At 41.2% G+C, this 20183-nt stretch overlaps 1 protein-coding gene across 2 annotated transcripts in view; it reads right to left on the bottom strand.

The window, feature by feature from the left end:
* Window positions 1–20183, bottom strand: part of LOC126284458 (midasin) — a 481989-nt gene that overhangs the window by 132099 nt on the left and 329707 nt on the right. For both annotated transcript variants that reach the window (XM_049983379.1, XM_049983380.1), the window contains 3 exons: window positions 14621–14914; window positions 10629–10878; window positions 6286–6512 (listed from right to left, as the gene is read on the bottom strand). In XM_049983379.1, the coding sequence (XP_049839336.1) occupies window positions 6286–6512; window positions 10629–10878; window positions 14621–14914 (771 nt within the window). The remainder of the gene's footprint in view (window positions 1–6285; window positions 6513–10628; window positions 10879–14620; window positions 14915–20183) is intronic.

Here is a 20183-nt window from a genome sequence, read left to right on the forward strand (position 1 = left end):
TGTTGGTCCCTATGCTTTCTTCTATGTTAAAGAATTGATTATTAAATACATTAGCTACCTGTGACTTGTCATTTATAACCCTTCCATTCAATTCAGTACTAATGTTATCCTGTTTCTTGCTTCACTATATTCCATACTGCCTTAACTCTGTTGTCAGACGTACTGATTTCTGACATTATATTCATGTTTCTTGATTTTTTAATAGTAATATAATATAGTAATAATAATATAATATAGTATAATAATAATAATAATAATATAATATAGTAATTTTGAGTAGTTCTTGTAGTGTGCGACCACTGTAGGGTCTCTACTTCTTCTTGCCAAAAGATACATTTCCCATTTCCTTTCACAAGATACTTTAATCCCCTTTAGTGATCCATGGTTTTTTTACATGGCTGTGTAATGTCCCTTCTGGTTAGCTTATGCAGAAAGCTATTTTCAAATAGTGATATGAATTTATCATGGAATAGATTAAATTTTATATTGGCATTTGGTTCTTTGTAAATTTCATGCCAGGTTGTTTCTCATAAACTACCCTTAAAAACATTTGCCCTGTAGTCATTAATGATTCTACCTGACTTCCACTGAGGTGTATTCACACCGTAAGACACTATGTCATTTATCCTGACTAACTTTGCATCATAATCAGAGAGAGCATTTGTTACTGGGCAAACAGTTATTTTCTTGCTTTGTGCCTCGCCAAAGAAAATATTATTAATCAGGGACCTACTGTCTTCCATCCACCTGTGTTGGAAAGTTAACTACTGAGAGCAAATTGTAGGATCCAGAAAAGGTTTCCAGACCATTTTTCCTATCAGAATCCTTTAGGAAATCTACACTGAAGTCACCACTAACAATTAACTGCTTGCTGATGTCGGACTGACAGCACAGTAAGTAATCCAGGTTCCTCATAAATAATTCAAAATTTCCCAGTGGGGATCTATGTATTGTTACAATTAAAAGTGAACTGTTTTCCAGCATTAATTCACAAGCACACACTTCTACATGCTGATCAATACAAAATCTACTTGTGTCAATGCTTTTCAAAGTTGTGTTCTGTCTTAATATAGGCAACAACTCCTCCTTTTCCCATATTAGTTCTCCATGAGTAAGCTGCTAGACTGTAATTTTCTATATGTGACTTATCTACCCCTGTGATTATGTGGTGCTCAGACAGGCACAGGATGTCTTTCTTTTCCTCTAAATTTTGCAAGCAGGCAAGAGGCTCTTCTACCATATTATTCAATCCTCTGAAATTTTGGTCGAATAAGCTAACCTTACTTTCCTGTGACACTTCTGCTATAGTGACTTCACCGAAAACAGGATGCCTGAAACTTGATTTTATCCTAAAAAAGGGGCTCCTCCGACACCCGTAACCACAGCGATCTTGCACTGTGTGATGGTGGCCCCCTGTACATTTCCTGCGAGAAGTTCAGCCAATCTATCTTTCCCTCTCCCATTCAGGTGCAGGCCATGTCTAGTATAACCTCATCTCCCAATTGTAGCAACAGGCACTGTGGTCATGCGAGAATTCATTTTAGTCAGCAGTAACCTGCTCAACTCGGAGTAAACACGGCTCACAGAAGTATTAACCTGGGGCTGGTCAAGGTTCTGCAGCACCTCCATCAAACTCACATTTGTGTGTGTAGGTGCGACTCCTATTTTATCGTGGTAACCCCTACTGTTCTTAGCCATGCTATTTCCTGCACCATCTACTATAATGACGTGATCCTCTCTGCCAAAACATTTGCATAATTTTCCTATGTCCTCTGTCACCTGGCTACGGCTAGCACTTGACTTCACGTTACTTGTGCTCCTAACTTTTCCTGCACCATCTGGCCTATGCCCCTCCCATGGCTACTACCTAGCAGCAAGACTCTTTTATTCCTACTCTCTTTTGGTACCGACCTACACTGAGTTTCTCGGTTACAAGCCCGCTGCACCCTACTGTAACCTACAGCTGTATGAGGCTCTTCCCCTCCTACTTCAGATAACAAGCCAAATTTATTCGATATTGATAGCTCAAATGTAGAAGAAGTTGTTGAGCTGCTCCCTTTTGCCCATTGCTTGTTAACTTTACCTAGTTCCCACAACATTTTCCCCCCTTCAATCTATCTAGTTCCAATTTCACATGATCTAATTCAGCCTGAAGGGCACAAATCTTTGCCTTCTGTTCAGTGATTCTCTTGTCTTTTTTGCAGGCCCTACAGTTGCATGAGAGAGCCTTACTGACTTCCCCATTCAGTTTCCCACTACAATCACCCCAATGAAATTCCATCCCACAGTCTACACATACCACTACCTCTTTGACCACCCTACAGCAAGATCTGCACTCATCACACATTGCAAGACTAGTTGGAAAGCTTCTAAATAAAATAATTGGATGTATTGGTCAATGAAGGCTCAAATTCGTGCAGTGTGCGCACAACAACCAGCCACAGTGTGGCATACAGGATTGTTGTGTTTATATATTTTGGAGAGCATGTAGGAGTTGGGTGTGTGGGGTGTCATAAGGGTGAGGAGGGAAATGGATTTTGCGGATATGTTCTGGGAAGAGCATAAAGCTTTAAGCAGGGATTAAGTTTGTGTTGGACTCTGGGATGGGATCATTCTGGCAGAGTTTACAGGTGGAGTCAGATAAATGGCAGAGTCCTTCTGCCAGGTACTCACTGTGATTCACAACAGCAGTAGTGGAACCTTTGTCTGAAGGTAGGATAATAAGGTCAAGATTTGTTTTGAGATTGTGTGTGGTTGTTCTTTCTTCTACCAAAAGGCCGGTGTTCTGAGGAAGGGACCTAGGGAATGTTTGTGAGATTAAGTTGGAGGTAAGGGATCCCTGGAATGTGACAAGCAGGTGGGAGGGGGGAAGTATCAGAGTTGGATGGTGGTACAAACTGGGACGCAGGGTCCACTGTTGGAATTAGGGTGTTTTGATTGGAGGGACTGGTGGGAAGGAAGTGTTTCCATTGCAGGGATTGGGAGGAGGAGAGTGGGTCGGTCTTTGACAAGTCCAGCAAGGTTAAAATTGGGTGTTGGCTACAGGTGAGGCCTTAGGAAAGGATTGAAACTTCTGTGGAACTGAGGGTTTTGACGATAATGTTAACAACAGTATTGCAGGAATGTATTGGCTCTAGATTTGGTGGAAATTGGTAGGGAGTTTTGGAAGGATGCGGCAAGTTGAATAGGTCAGGTAGGCAGGGTTTAGGTGCCAGCAGGGATGGAATAGGAGGAACACTGTGGGTACAATAGGGGTCGGATAATGGTGCCCCAAGGTGGCAGTTGGATGTCAGCAGGTTGGATAATTTATGCAAGTGGCATCTGGAATGCTCCTCCAGGTGCTGGAGAGCAAAGGATTCAATTTTGGTGATGTGATGTATGGAGTAGGGATTGCAGAGTAATAGTGTCTTGTGGAGGGAGCAGATATGGTTCTGGGATGCCTGTGCCATTGAGATGTGTTTTCGTGGTACCAGGTTTGTGAGGGACAAGGACTGGAGGAGCCTGAAAAGGTGTAGGTCATTTGTGGGGATTCCACGGTTTAGGCAGCATTTGAGAAGCAGGATGTGGGTCTGGTTTTTAGCAATGGAAAGGGATACTTTCCTGAACTGCTGGAGCAAGGGTTCATTGTGGAAGGAATGGTGAAAAGGAAACGAGAATGACACAGAAATGGGCACAATAGGGGTTACTGGTTGTAAGAGGAGTTGGATTAGTGAAAAGATGTGTAAAGATGCACAAAGAAAATGTAAAGACATCTCAGACTGGAAGGCAGCTATTACGTGGAATGCAAGCTGCAATCATAAGCGAGCGGCAAAGGGAACAGTTGGGGAGAGATACACAAAAATATGCACAAATACCAGAAAATATGAAGAAATATGTAAAAATAAACAAAACCATGTAAAAATATGCACAAATACGTTAAAAAGTACAGATACAAGGATGAAAAGTAATGATGAGGTACAGGGGCGTGTGTGTGTGTGTGTGTTTGTGTGTGTGTGTGTGTGTGTGTGTGTGTGTGTGTGTGTGTGAAGGGCAAGCGTGGAAAATAAAACACTAGAGTTCATCAGTTAGAGGGGTGATGTGGGATCAATAGGGATAAATATAATTATAATATTGGAGGAAAGAATCTAAGGCATTAGATGCTGCATCAACAATCTGTGTGGTCACAAAAAATCTGTGTTGTATGTGGACGATCGCTGATACAATGCAGCTTGGAAGTAGATGCAGTTTGGAATGCAATGAATAAACAAAGGAAAGAACGGACACTGACAAGAGTAATGGTACAGAGAGTAACAGTGGAAAACATCACAGGGTTGTAGGATGGAAGGAAGCCGTTCAGCAAAAATCAAACAATGGAAACTCCAGGTAGGAAAAGACAGATTGCTATTTACCGTAAAGACGATGTATCAAGTTGCAGATAGGCAGAATTAAAAGACACTTACACAATCCACAGCCTTCATCAGCAAAGAAGAGGGACACACCATTCATGTACACGAGCAAGCACACCTCACGCACACAAGTTCTTCAACTCCAGCATCTCAGACTGGAAGGCAGCTATTACGTGGAATGCAAGCTGCAATCATAAGCGAGCGGCAAAGGGAACAGTTGGGGAGAGAGACCAATGCTGTTTGGTGGAGTATGCAGGGACTAGAACACCAACAGGAGCAACATCAGGAGGTTGCAGGGCAGAGGGGTTGCAGGGCAGAGGGGTTGCAGGGCAGAGGGGTTGCAGGGCAGAGGGGTGGGGGAGGGGGGGGGGGTGGATGGGAGGAGCTGGGAAAGACAGGCAGATAAGCTGGCAGAGGGCCACAAATAAACAGGGTGGGAGATGAGAATGGGGAGGAGATGATATGATAGAGGGGGTGGAAACTGTTGGATGCAGGGTGTGGGGACAGTATGTTACCTTAGGTTGAGGCCAGGATAATTATGTGAGCAGACACTGTGTTGAACGGATAACTGCCATCTGTGAAGTTCATAAAAGCTGGTGGTGGAGGGAAGGATCCAGATGGCTCAAGTAGTGAAGCAGTCATTGAAATCAAGGGTCTTGAGTTCAGCTGAATGTTATGCCAGAGGGTGGTCTACTTTGCTCTGGGCCACAGTTTGGTGGAGGTCGTTCATCCTAGTGCACCGCTGGATGGTACTCTTAACAATATAAAAAATCTGTGCAATGATTGCAACAGAGCTGATAAATGAGATGGCTGCTTTCACAGGTGGTCCAACCCCTGATGGGGTAGGATATCCTTTGACAGAAATGGAATTGAAAGAGATTGGTGGGTGGATAGGGCAGGTTTTGCACCTGATCTTCCACAGGGATACAATTCTTGTGGCAAGGAGTTGGTACTGGGAGTGGCATATGGATGGTCTTGGATGTTGTGGAGGTATGGTGGGCAACAGAACACCAATTTAAGAGGGGTGGGTAGTATCTCGAGTAGGATGGCCCTCATTTCAGGGCACGGTGACAGGTGCTCGAAGCACTGGCGAAGGATATGGTAAGTTGTTCTAGTCTGGGGTGGTGCTGGGTGATGAAGGGAACGCACCTTTGTGACTGGTTCTTAGGGGTGGTCGGAGGACTGGGGATGTGAGCAGAAATGGCACAGGAGATCTGTTTGCAGGCTAGGTCTAGTGGATAGTGCCTGTCTGTGAAGGCCTTAGTGAGCCCCCACTATAGTGACAAAGGGAGCTTTTGTCACTCAGATACGCTGTCCCCAGGTGAACATCATCTAGAGAAGACCTTCCTAACCTCCCAAAACACCAAACCCCTAGCCTGGTTCAGGTTCATTGATTATATCTTCATAATCTGAACTAATGGCCTAGTGCCTAGTGGCCAAGTGCCTGACTGCAACTTGACATGTCTTCTTTGGTTATCATGTGGTATACGTGCCTTAATATCGTGGCTGGATGATGAAAGGATTATGGAAAAGAAGAGTTCATTTATTATGTTATAATAGCAAAGGACAACACACAGCGGACTAAATCTCTCGCAGCCTGGAGCTTAGTACAAAGGTAGCAGGAAACTGAAAATCCAACATAGAACTCTTGCATAAATAGGTAACAATGATAACCAGTAAATCAAGAGACAGTACTCTGTTTTCAAAAGAAAGAGAGGGGGGGGGGGGGGAGTGAGAGGGGAGACAAGAAACATTAGCAAGCTTGATCATGCTGACTACCCTTTTCATAAGCAGAATGTTCTGTTGATAGATATTCTGCAAAAAAACAAATTGGAGTGAACCATACCACATGTTTGCAAATTGTGTGTTTGTAGACCCCAACAAATCCCCTTCCAGTTACCTGGCCAAAGCAGCATCGAATGCCGATTTCCAGCAGTCCAGTTCCTTCCGCCTCCAGTCAAAAATCAGCTGTGTCAGAGCAGCACGGTGTTCCAGCAGACTAACTCCTTGGTGAGCATTCTGTTCCCATTCCTCAAACTTACTCAGCAAAAGTTCCAGCCCCGTGAGAAAGCGTGGTAGTGGGCTTGAGACAGGAAATCCTAATATTCGGTCCACCACAATGAGCATCTGGGAAATTTTGAAACAGTTCTTTATTAAAATACATAATTAAGAACAATAAACTATCAGGTAGTTGATTTATTAGAGATGGTGATGTATACATGCAGACTGAAGTGACAAGTGAAAATTTGTACCAAGGCCGGGATATGAACCTTGGTCTCCAGCAGGATATGGAGGTTCCAATCCTGGTCTTGGGACAAATTTTCACTTGTCACTTCAGTCTGCATTTACATACATCATAGATGTTTGAGTCTTGATAAGGTCTCTGGAAACATGTAGTTTTGTTTGATTAGTACTGGCTTGAACACAAATGATTCACTAAAATCTGTGTGTATAATGAGACAACATATAAATCATGCATAATTCTTAAGACTTCACATCAACAAGACAGGCTGAGAGGAAGAAGCAACAATTTTTATAGTTCTATGGTCTGCTATGGGTAGATAAGTAAATTTTAAAATCATACTCCTTATAGGTACACAAATGTTTTAATCATCATAAACAAGTAACATCCTGAAATCAGCTGAGGCCTCCTTACCCGCTTCTAAGCCAAAGTTAAATTTAACCTTGAGTAGTAAAGATCATCCTTTCTACTAGTGTTGTAGCCATCTACACTGCTATTACTTTTGAATTTGTGAATATATATATATATATTTTGAGAGGTTACAGTGAAGATCCCTAGCTCTTTAAATAAGAGTCTGCAGGATGATCTTGGATGAGCTCCAGCAATTATAACCACTCACAGAATAGTAGAGGCAACAACTCATAGACATGCTCACAAACAAGACTGAAAGCTTTACTGGCTGCCCCACACTCCAAGCTGAGTGACACATACCATTACAGAGGAGTGATGCTTGTACCTATGTCTACTTTCTGATGAACAATACTCGTAACTAAAAGTTACAAAATAAGATATCAATGTAAAGGTACAAACACTGTGTGAGGGGTTGTTTTTATTTGCATGTGGTGGTCTATGTTGAGGTGTGGCACAAGTCTTTAACTTGGGATGGCAATTGCAGCAACTTTGAGAGAGGAAGTACCAGCTCAGATGCAGAAATTAAAGTCTGCCTTGTAGATAAGCAGACACACAAACACAAGTGTATATGAACAATGGACATTAGTTAAGGAAATACATTACAAACGATCTTTGCGATTCATTCTAATTCGAAGCATTTGAACAAAGAAGGCTATTACAGTGTAAGTACGATATGTTTGGTGGAGACAGTACAAAAGTTGTTAATTCAATTGATATTTTGCAAACCATTTGGTAGAAATGTGATGTAAAAATCCTTAATCCATGGTGTATACATGGAAAAAAATAAAGAGATATGAATAAATAAATTCCGTATTTCCAAGTTAAAAAATACAATTATTCTCGGGTCAAAATACTTTCTTTCCAAATTAAGATACAGCATACCACGGCGGGTGAAAGTACACTTTTTCTGTGTTACGTGACAATATACTTTCCCTCTGAGCTGTACAATTTATCAATCCCTTGAATGGTAAAATTTTTAGACAACAATGTACAACTTCCTGGCACTTTAGGAAGTGACATCCAGCAAAAAACAATTTGTTTTGGAAAGATCTTTAATGCACACCAAAATTACACTGGATATTTTGGTATTATGAAAGTATAAATATGAATTCCATCCAATACAGCACAGTAGCTTCTGAAGCACTGAAGTCAAGATTGCAATGTGCTTTTGTCTGCTAATCACAGCTCATGTCGTGATCTTGCCAGCCAATGACAACATATATTCAGAGCATAGGACTAGTGAAGCAGTTAGCCAATAGAAACAACACTGTTCAGTGGTGCAGACACACAAATAGGGAAAGCTAAGCTTTCACATATAATATTGGTAGTCTAAAGTTTCTTGCTGTTTTTCCCCATGTGATGGTTAGGCAGGATCCTAAGAGCACAGCTTAAAATGCAGTAGCTAAACATTTTGGACAAGAACGATTATAAATTTCACTATTGTGCCCCTAATATTAACATGTTTGTCAAGCATTTCAACCTATACCTTTTGCAATCATTATTGCACAATTTGTAATCTGTGAAAGAACTAAATAAATATGAAAAACTAATCTTTAAGCTTATTATTTTGTAGCATATGTTACCCTTTAAGATATATCAAACACAAATGTATTGGTAAAATTTTAAGTAATGGCTTAAATGGCTGGTCTTCGGGGTCTGACATTCCTCGAAGCTGCTGGTGCTCAGAGTGCTAAGTTTTGAATGAGAGTCAAATGTTCCACAACTTCAGAAATTAGTTGCTCATTCTCACACATAACATGATTCATCCAGCATAAAAGGAAATTTACTTTGGGATAACGCTTCTCAAACCATCATTCACAATATTTTCCCATGACCTGTTAGAAATGTAAACAGTTGTGATGTCACACTCTTCGAAAGCAGTTTGTTGCTAGGAAGTATTACATAGTTTTCATCATTTTCATCATAAAGCCTTTGATCTTTTTTGTAATTGGTGCATTTTCTTTGCAACTAATGTTTATTCCAGTGTTGTTCTCTCATGTTTTGCTTCTGCAGTGCTATTCTGTAGTAGCTGGCTACAGTAAAATTCTTTTTACGGTATCACTTCTTACCAGCCAAAATTACCGAAATTCAACTTAAAACTACTGAAATTCTACAAAGTTGCTGGGTTCTTCCCTGATGAAAAAATTCCCACTTTTCCCGGATTTTCTTGTTGTCCTGGGGCATATAGACCCTGTTAATCTCAATACAAGAACATGTGGATTATAACTCTGACAAGCATATAAAAGCTCAATGGTTAAGAATGAATGTAAAGAAGATCTAAGTTACACTGGACATTACATGTCAATCCATTTTCACCCCATGCCAGGACCATAACTTCACTCATTCTGCTTCCCTGCAGTTTTCTCTCCCTCTGTTCTGATACTCCATCCCAATCTACCCATCTAAGTCACTGTCATCAACATCATCATCATCATCATGGACTGCACAAACTCACCAGTGTGTGTCCACGTCACATTCATGTGCCAGGTAACTACGTCCTCCCTCCCAGCCATCAGCCACACTACCCCAAGCCTCGCTCTTGCTTCATGACTCCTTTCTCCCCTCACCATTGCACTTGACAAAACACCTCACTTGTGTGTGTGTGTGTGTGTGTGTGTGTGTGTGTGTGTGTGTGTGTGTGTGTATACTCCAGCTCAGAAAAAGTACTTATTGCAATAGCTAGAAAAGTTTTGAGTCTTGTGTATATGCCTGTAAATGACTCGTTGGCTATATTATTCATAGAGAGTTTACCTTTGCTTCTAAATTATGTATGTACATCAAAGTGCACAAGATAATTCTTGAGATATTGTAGCCCAGCATCACTGAACAAAAGTAGTTTACAACAGTTGTTAACATGTATCACATTACTGTATTGCATTGTACGGAAGTCAGATTTTACATAACATTCACATTATTTGATAATATTAATAACTGGTTCTACAACAAAATTCATCAATGGAGTAGCAGGAGTTGGCCACCAAGAAATCCGCTGCACTCCTCAAAACTGAACTTGATCAGTAGCTAAACTTTTTTTGTTGTTCCCACATTACTGAAAATGTGTGTTTTCGAATAATAAGACACATTTTTGGACCAAAGTAAGTCACTGTACATCTTTACGGAGATTATTCTTATTTCTAGACCTGATTCCATGGATTGAGGTGTAGGTCTGAAAAATATATCAAATCTCCTTAAGGAACAAATATGCTAGGATGCAGTAGTTAACTATCCCAAGTCCTTTTAACAGGCCTCTGAAGGTTATTCTTGAGTTCACATGTAAAATAATTCAAGCTTTTCTTAGGACTTTGACAACTTTACATTGGATTGACGAGCTTGAAAATAAAAGTTTATTTTGGTGCATCAGTAGTTCTGTGGTATGCTCCGAACTGAATTTATTAACAAGTAGTAATTGGAAGAATTTAACACTGACATTCACTTCTATCCGTTTATCTTCATATTTTAGATATGGCACACAATGGGAGAAAATCTTTTACAAGTCTGAACCATGTGTAGATTACCTTTTCCGAGTTTGGTGAGAGAGAATTGGTTAGCAACAATTTATTAATCTGTCTTTCATTTAATCTAATACCAACCTGACTCAATGTAGGAAAATTTGGAAACTGCTCTAAGAGCTTACAAATATCACTTCGAATTCCCCTCAGAACAGGAAGGCATCGTGTAGTCTCCTCGATTTGCCCCGTTTGGTAGAAATCACTTTTTTCAACTCTTCTTCTGTGTGACTCTGTTGTCACTAGTACCAGAAGACTTGTAATTAGTTTACTGTCAACAAAGCTGCCCTGTGACTGAAGAATATTTGGAATATCTTCATGCATGTGTTCATACCTGTGTTTGTATGAAAAAAAATTGCTTTTTGTTAAATATTTTTGCATTTTCATCTCTGGAATAAAAACATATTAGTTACAGTATACAAATCACTGGAAAAAGGAACATGTTTTTCTGTATCGAAAGCATTTTATGGGAAAAAAATCTCCCCCCCCCCACCCCTCCCCAACAATATTGCATGTTGATACAAAAAATAATTTCAAAATAAATTGTGGCAATGGCAGTATACATTATTATATACTGAAAGTTATTTTAATTACTTACAGCCATGCAGAACTTCAGCAAATAAATTCAGTTATCTAAGCAGTTATTGGTGGTAAGGCAATTAATTGAATTTCAGGAATGAATGCCACATTTTGTGCATTTATAAGCCAGATATAAGTGTTGGAAAAAAGTAATGTTTAATTCAATATTATGAAAAGAAAAGCTGCTTCTCACCATATAATTGTGGTACTGAATCACAAATAGGCACAACAAAAAGACTGTTGCAAATAAAGCTTTTGGCCAATAAGGTCTTCGTAAACAATAGATGACCGACACACACACACACACACACACACACACACACACACACACACACACACACACGTGCGCGCGCGTGCAAATGCATCTCACACAAACAACTGCAGTTGTGTGTGTCAGTAGCGTTTGAGAGAGAGAGAGAGAGAGAGAGAGAGAGAAAGTGTGTGTGTGTGTGTGTGTGTGTGTGTGTGTGTGTGTTTTAACAATTGTTGACAAAGGCCTTAATGTCTGAAAGCTTTATTTGTGACAGACTTTTTGTTGTGCCTATCCGCGACTCAGCATCTCAGCTATATGGTGAGCAGCAACTTTCCTTTTCATAATATTGTTACATTCCATCCTGGACTTTCCACTGTTTGGTTTAATATTTTATCCATTTTCATGACCTCTGTGTGCTAACTCTAAACAAAAAACTAGAGCATACACAACATACATTTAAAAAGTCACTACAGATTAATTTCCTTTTCGTACTGGTATATATGCATGCATATATTGTTAGAAGATCAAAATAATTACATTTGGTGAAGGAGAAAAATTCGATTGTAAAGACCCTAAAAAATATTTCTTCAGTTTTTTTATATATGGGAGGAAGAGGAAACAATGTTTGTTAAAAATCCATTTCCAATAACTGTCATTAGTCTATATCAACAACTTTGGTATCATCAATTTAGGAAAAGACACTGCCACTTACCATAAAGAAGACACATTAAGTTACACACACACACACACACACACACACACACACACACACACACACAAAAGGAAGGACACTTTAGGCACACATGACCACGAACTCAGCATCTTGGGTCAGAGATGCCCGAGATGCTGGAGTTGCCAGTCATGTGTGGCCGAGGGGGGAGCGCACGGCGGGAAGGGGGAGTGAGTGTAGCAGAGTGTGGATGACGGGAGAGAAGAGAGCTGTCTGGCAGAGTGTGCAGGTACTACTGCAGAATGCGGCAGGTCAAGGCTCGGGTGGTGTAGGGAAAGGGGGCAGCGGTCAAAGAGGGAGCAGAGAAGAGAGAAGCAGAGAGGGGAAACAACTGGTGGATGCAATGGGAGAGGCTGAGCAAAGAGAGGGTGAGGGAATGTGAACTGGGAGTTGGTTATAGGACATAGGGTGCAGAAACTGTTGGGTGGAGGGAGTGGGGACAGTTTCAGGAGCAAGGAATGTGTTGTAAGGATAGCTCTCACCTGTGCAGTTCAGATAAGCTGTTGACTTACAAGATGCTTTCCACTCCTGAAGCTATCCCAGCCTCAACCTATGATAGATAACTTCCTGACCCCACATCCTCTGCCCAACAGTTTCTGCCGCCCTATGTCCTATAACCAACTCCCAATTCACATTCCCTCACCCTCTCTGTGCTCAGTCTCTCCCAATGCACCCACCAGTCACTTCCCCTCTCTGTCTCTCTCCTTTCCTGCTAAACACCAAGTGCCCCCCCCCCACCACCACCTCTCCCCGCCGTGCTGCACTGCTCGAGCATTGTCCTACCACATTCCACAGTAGTCCCTCCATGCTCAACCAGACAGCACTCTCTCTCTCTCTCTCTCTCTCTCTCTCTCTCTCTCTCTCTCTCTCTCTCCCCCTCTCCCCCCCCCCCCCCCATCCCACCATCTGTACTCTGCTACCCCTCACCCCCCTCCCTGTCCCAATCCAGACTGCTACTTTTGTTCTACCCAACAGTTGGGAGTTTGGCTAAACCAGCTACAGACAGTGGTGATGTGCACATGAGGTGTTTCTGCTTATGTGAATTTGTGTGTGTTTTCCTTTCTTTTTTGAAGTGGGCTTTGGGTGAAAGCTTAGTGTGCAACAGTCTTTTCATTCTGCCTGTCTGCAACTCAATGTGTCATCTTGACAGTGAGTAGAACTCTATCATTTTCATAACTGCTGATATTCCAGCCTGGACTTTCCATTGTTTCATAGTGATGAAATGTAACTTTATGTTCACGGCAGGACCCCTCAGTTCAAAGAAGAGCAAAGAAATAATTGAGATAATGAAGAAATGAATCACATCCGACTACAACACAGAAGAATAACTTTTCTTGGTGCTCCCCGAGGTAGGAGAAAAAGTTGTTCACTAACTGAACACTGATAACAGAGGTGACATTGTGTATTGTGTATTAAACCGAGGACCTAGAAACAATGGAGAGACTTTGTCCCTGCGTAGCCCTCAGTGGTTCACAACCCCACAATAGGCCACAGCAGTCCACTCACTCCACAATGAACACAGGGTTATTGTGCAGTTCAACCCCCAGCACACACCCCTGGGAACATCTCACACCAGACGAGTGTAATGCCAAACGTTTGGGTGGTAGAGTAATTATGGTGCACGCATACGTGGAGACGGTGTTTGCGCAGCAATTACCAACATAGTGTAACTCAGGCAGAATAAGGGGAACCAGCCTGCATTTGCCAAGGCGGATGCAAAACCGCCTAAAACACCATCTATTCTACATGTTCTTACGAGTATCTCCACAAAATTTCATTGTCCTAAGAGCAGTAGTTTTTCATAGGGGTCCGCTCAAGTAGCAAGAGTTTAATTATAATAACCCAATACTTTAACTTTTAGTCTTTAAAAAGTTAAACCTCCTTGTTGGTTCTACAAGGTTGCCAATTGATTTCATCCATTAGAAAAGAACTTTCACAGATTTAGGAGTGTCTCTCTTTGTGGCTTAAACTACATTTATCTCACTTTCTGTTACTTGACTCAACTGAAATTTATGTGACAGTGCAATATTACACCTTCATACAACATTAATTTAAGATAGAAACTTAAAATTACTTAAAAATGTGAGACAAATCCTAATACTTCATCCAATTTTACTCAAAATTGATAACCTAGTGTTTACAGAGACGCAGATCACAAACTGCTTAGCATTTCAAAATAAAAATAAATAAAAACAGTTTTTGTCAAAAGAAATTAATTACTGATTTCATTCTATTTCAAATATTACTTTACGTCTTACATACATGTGCTGGAAAAAGATTGTGCTTAAAATGTAGGGCAAAGGAGTGAGAAATGAGGCAGGAAAGTGAGATGGAGGGGGGAGGAGGGGGGGGGGTGGAGAAGAAGTGAGAGATGGGACGAACTTGAGAGAGAGGAAGTATGGAGGTTGAAAGGTTGAATTGAATGAAAGGGATGACTGTGAGGGCGGAGGGGTGAGGCCAAGAGGAACCATATATGTAATGTTATCATCTAATGAATTAATGTAGAAGCCAGACCTGAGGAGTAATGCCTTTGAAAAATCAGGTGTGTACTGTTTGGCTGATCCTTGAAGCCACAATGAGTGACTGAAGGCTCTTACAAGAGAACCGTGTAGCTTCACTACTGAGTAGATATCATCTTCCGTTAATAAAGGATTTGTCTGCTGTGAATCCTTTGATGCCAGGCTATCTGAAACTGGCCTGCTTTGTTCAAGGCTTTGTGGCTGGAATTCTGAGAAGTCTTGACTGCTCCACACTGGAAAGAGTTTATTTAGCTCCTCTTCATTTTGTTGTTCTTCTGATACAGTACTCCTGTCACAACATATAAATAAATAAATAAATAAATAAATAACTGAAAAAAGACATCAAAATTGCATCAACTCACTTTTGTAGGCTAAACTTCTTTTCATTATAAAAGTACAATACTTAAAGGGATACATTAAAATACTTTCATTTGCAGTGGGATATTTACCATTAGCAAGGGAAAGATTTTTGAAAAGAGGAACTACTGAAGGAGTCTGAGTAAAAGTCTCTCTTAACCATGGGATACAGAACAGACAGCAGGAAAGGACAAGAGGGAACTCAGCAATCAAGGATCTTGGATGACAGTACTGCATAGTTCTTTAAGATTATTATTTCTATTGGCCTTTCCCACTCTTGCACTACATTGAGGGAGGGCTATTATTAAAATAAGCTTTTTTTCAGGTTCTGCACATCTGTACATCAGCTGTCATCTGGCAAGTTCCATTTTTTGTCTTTTTGGTTAGATTCATTTTTGAGATCCATCTCTTTGTTCTGTTTCTCTGTTACTCACCAGGAAATTCTGTTATTGATATGTGGAAAATGGGATTTTCACCGTACATTTTTTCAAGTTCCCATAAGACTGCAATCACGCTGAAATATTTGCAATAAGCACCTACACCATCAAATAACATTCTATTTGATACTTATTTGATGTTATATTAATAACTTCTAAACATTACGCGAGGGCAGAGATGTCTTTTGCCTGGCTCTCAGTTCTTTCCAGAGACTGGAAGACATTAACAACCGTAAATAAGACATGACATGGTAAGTAGCAATTATCTTTTCCTACATTGTTGATATTCCTACCTGGAGTTTTCGCTGTTTGAAGACATTAATAAAATAGGGGAATGTGTGTAATCTGGGTGGCTTCACCACGAAATATCCCTTTTGCTGACATATTGTCATTCAAGCATTTCTCAAGCTTTCCAGTGAAACTGCAGAACAAATTTGTAGAGAAATGAGTCACATTCTTTTAAAATTCAAGCAGTCAGCACCAAACACAACTAGAGCTGAACGTAATGGCCTCCGTGCTCTTTGCAACGATCCTCTCGTCATTGTCCTGCTAGCTGACAAGGGAAATGCTGCTGTCCCAATGGAATGAGCCGACTATGGCACCAAAATCCAACAGATGCTGGAGGAAGACACATACTAAAAATTCTCTCACGTCCCAATATCCAGAGTAGTGAGGAATACCTGGGGGCTTCTCAAACTGTCCTCGCTGGAAGAGCGAGTTATTAAAAACCTCCTGCCTGCGGCACTGACATGAGGCTACCCACATTCTACGGTCTGCCAAATGTGCATAAGAAGGGTACAACTTTAAAGCCTATAGTGAGGACCAACGGACCACCAATCTCTAGATTTGCAAAGCATTTGGCCAGCTTCCTCTTGATGTTTGTTTGACATCGCATGCACCATATAAAAAATACAGTGGACTTCATCGATAGAATTAAATGTCTACACCTCGGTGACAGGGATATTGTGATTACCTTTGATGTGGTTTCCCTATTCACATGTGTATCCATCACAGACTCTCTAGACCTGCTGTCCCAGCTCTTTGATAACACCATTGCAGATTTATTTAAACATAACCTCAAGTCATCTTTTTTTTTTACACGGTGGAGAATACTCCAACCAGACGGTCAGCATTGTGATGGGGAGCTCATTAGCCCCATCTGTAGCCAACCTCTTTATGGAGCATTTTGAGGATATCACCTTGGACACGGCTCCTGCAGAGCCTATGTGCTTTTATCAAGCTGACAATACCTTCATCATATGGCCTTGTGGGCACGAAAAGCTGGAAGGGCTCCTAGAACACATCAGCAACATACACGACCACATAAAGTTCGCGATGGAAGCACAGAAGAACAGTACCGTGCCATTGCTGGACGTTCTTGTCCACTGTAAACCCAATGGATGCCTCGGTTATAGCGTTTCCTGCATGCCTAACCACACAGATTGGTATCGGAATGCCACCAGCTACCAGCACAAAGCAGAGAAATGGTCTGTTCTGAGGATCTCGGTATATCGAACTGTAACTGTCCCAGACACCGAAAACCTGCAGAGGGAACTCGGCCACTTACGTAAAGTTTTCGAGGAAAATGACTAAAATAAAAGACAAATTTCACAAGCAGTTTCATCTAAGCCACAACAGCAGAAGGCCTCCGAAGAAGACACAATGAAGATTGCATTTTATACCATGCGTCTGGCAACTAATGAAGCCTGTGAAAGAGAATGAGATTTTCACTCTGCAGCGGAGTGTGCGCTGATATGAAACTTCCTGGCACATTAAAACAGTGTGCCCGACCGAGACTCGAACTCGGGACCTTTGCCTTTCGCGGGCAAGTGCTCTACTATCTGAGCTACCGAAGCACGACTCACGCCCGGTACTCACAGCTTTACTTCTGCCAGTATCGTCTCCTACCTTCCAAACTTTACAGAAGCTCTCCTGCGAACCTTGCAGAACTAGCAGGTCCCGAGTTCGAGTCTCGGTCGGGCACACAGTTTTGATCTGCCAGGAAGTTTCATATCAGCGCACACTCCGCTGCAGAGTGAAAATCTCATTCTGGAAACATCCCCCAGGCTGTGGCTAAGCCATGTCTCCGCAATATCCTTTCTTTCAGGAGTGCTAGTTCTGCAAGGTTCGCAGGAGAGCTTCTGTAAAGTTTGGAAGGTAGGAGACGGATACTGGCAGAAGTAAAGCTGTGAGTACTGGACGTGAGTCGTGCTTCGGTAGCTCAGATGGTAGAGCACTTGCCCGCGAAAGGCAAAGGTCCCGAGTTCGAGTCTCGGTCGGGCACACAGTTTTAATCTGCCAGGAAGTTTCAAGCCTGTGAAAGACAATACAGACCTCAGAATACATGATACATGGAGTATACAAAATCAAAATACCATGTGGGTGTGGACAGTTTTATGTCGGTCAGACTGTCCGCACTATTGAACAGCGCCATATAGAACGTGAGAAGTGTTTTCATCTCTGCTGTCCTAAAATATCAGCTGTAGCAGAGCATGCACCGGAAAACAAACAGTGAATTGCGTTCGACTTCACTTCTATTATTAACAGACCGACAGAATAACGAATGAAGCAATAGAGATCAAAATATTTGACATCATCATCAATAAAGACAATGGATACTTTGATTGGGGAGTTGAAGCCGGAAAGGTGGTCGTGCAACCGAAAAACTCTCATATATGGTGTGGGGCGTCACTGGTGATGGCGTGGCTATATAAGCGTGGCTATTGCATTCACACAACAGTCAACCAATGGAAAGGAGGAAATCTTTGCTGAAAGTTCGTGGACCGTAAACCACTTGATGTGGCTTGAAACCTGAAAATATTTTATTAATGGATACCTCCAGAAGAGTGTGCATTTTTAAATAGTAAAGACAGCTAGCTACCCTCATGAAGTTCAGCACAGTTGTCTACTGGCAGCATCATTCTGAGAAAATGTTGAAGTCCTCTGGATTGGAGTTGAGCTATAGGTCTAAACAGAGGTTTTGTGATGAGACGGGCCGCAGATTCCTCCCACTTGCACTACTCAGGGGAAACTTGTAAAGTCGGCCTCGGCGCTACATACCACAAATGGCCACTTGAGCACCAGAGGTTGTGTGGATTGCAAATTTTTATTTTATTTATTTATGTACTTTTTGTGTTAAGTGAATTTTTGAGACATCCAATAGAAAAATAAGCATCAGGTAAACCAATTATCTCAACAGACCAATTAGCAAATCCAGAGAGTAAGACTCCCAAATCACACTTGTGAACTGCTACAGTATCCACAGCAAAGATCCAGTGCTCACATCTTTCGTATGAAGTACTCACATTCGTGACTTACTAGAAACCGAGAGTTTGTTAAAATCGGAAGTAGACACTAGTAAAATTTACGACAACACATGAAATACATGTTCAAAAGACATATAAAACTCTAATGAATGAAGACAGTTTATGGTGACAAGCAGAAAGATTAGGTCTAGCAGGGTCCAAATTGAATTCAGCTGCAAAATAATATAGACAAGAGCAAACAAGATTGGTGGACTTTGATTCACAATCAGATGTCGCTACTGCTCATCAGATTCATAAATGTGCTTGGAATCACTAAAAAATAAACTAAACTGGGTAATACAAAACTACCCCAGGGTTATGGTAGTAGCAGAGGGTGACTTCAAGCCGCCCACTATAAAATGGGAAGGTTATGCGTATGTTATGTAGGTGGTAAAAACAACCGGTCTTAAGGTAATACTGAATACTATGTCTACAAATAAACTGATAGAGCAAAATATAACAACAACCGGTGCATCCACAAGAAGGGTCATGGGTAAAGCCTACAGCTGTTATCATTGTCAGATTCTGCTGAAAAATCTATCAGAAAATCCCAGGAAATTCTGGTCAATGAGTGAGTCAAAATATTACATTCCACTGCTCGTGGATCCATCTGGTGTTGAAACTGAAGCCAGCAAAAGAAAGGAGAAACACTGATATATGTAGATATAGATCTAAATTTTAGACTAGAAGATACATGGAAGACAGATTCCAAGAGATAAGAAACACTGAGACAATGGCCTGATGGAAGATGGAGAGACAATATTAGGAAGCATGCAAGAGCAATACTGATGCATATAGCTGACAACCAAGGTGATCTAAGTACCTAGGTGAAAGTACTGTCAAAGGTGGAAGTTGAAAGGTCATCCTGAAATAAGTCTCCCTGATGGCCTGGCAATCACTTTAGTTTCTCTTGATTAAAATTCAATGATTATCACTGCTGTCCTTAGAGGGAAAGCAAGTGGACAACATTTATTAGGAAAGATCTTGAACGATTAAAAACTGACCAAAAACACAATTCACAACATAGAACGCTTATTAGAGCATCTGATCCTCTGCAGTTACTAAAAACAGTGAAAGTGTGTATAGAAACTAGAGTGAGAATGACTCAGGAATTAAAAACAACTATTCTGCCAGGACAAAAGAAAAGAAGATTAGAGTTTAACGTCCCATATACTTCGAGGTCATTAGAGACGGAGAACAAATTTGGAATGTTTCGAGTATGGCGAAGAAAATTAGTCGTGGCCTTTCAAAGGAACCGTCCTGGCACCCATCTGGAGCAAGTAAGGGGAATCACAGAAAACATAAATCTAGATGGCTGGACGTGGATTTCAATCATTGCCAGTGTGCTAATCACTGCACTACTTCGCTCAGTCGTTGTGTCAAGATGATAGAGCACGGGACAAAGAGGAAATCTTGCCAAGATTAATAACCGTGTACTCCAGTGTATGTCTAGAGGAAT

Source organism: Schistocerca gregaria, chromosome 8 (genome assembly GCF_023897955.1).
Source record: "Schistocerca gregaria isolate iqSchGreg1 chromosome 8, iqSchGreg1.2, whole genome shotgun sequence".
NCBI classification, from domain to species: domain Eukaryota; kingdom Metazoa; phylum Arthropoda; class Insecta; order Orthoptera; family Acrididae; genus Schistocerca; species Schistocerca gregaria.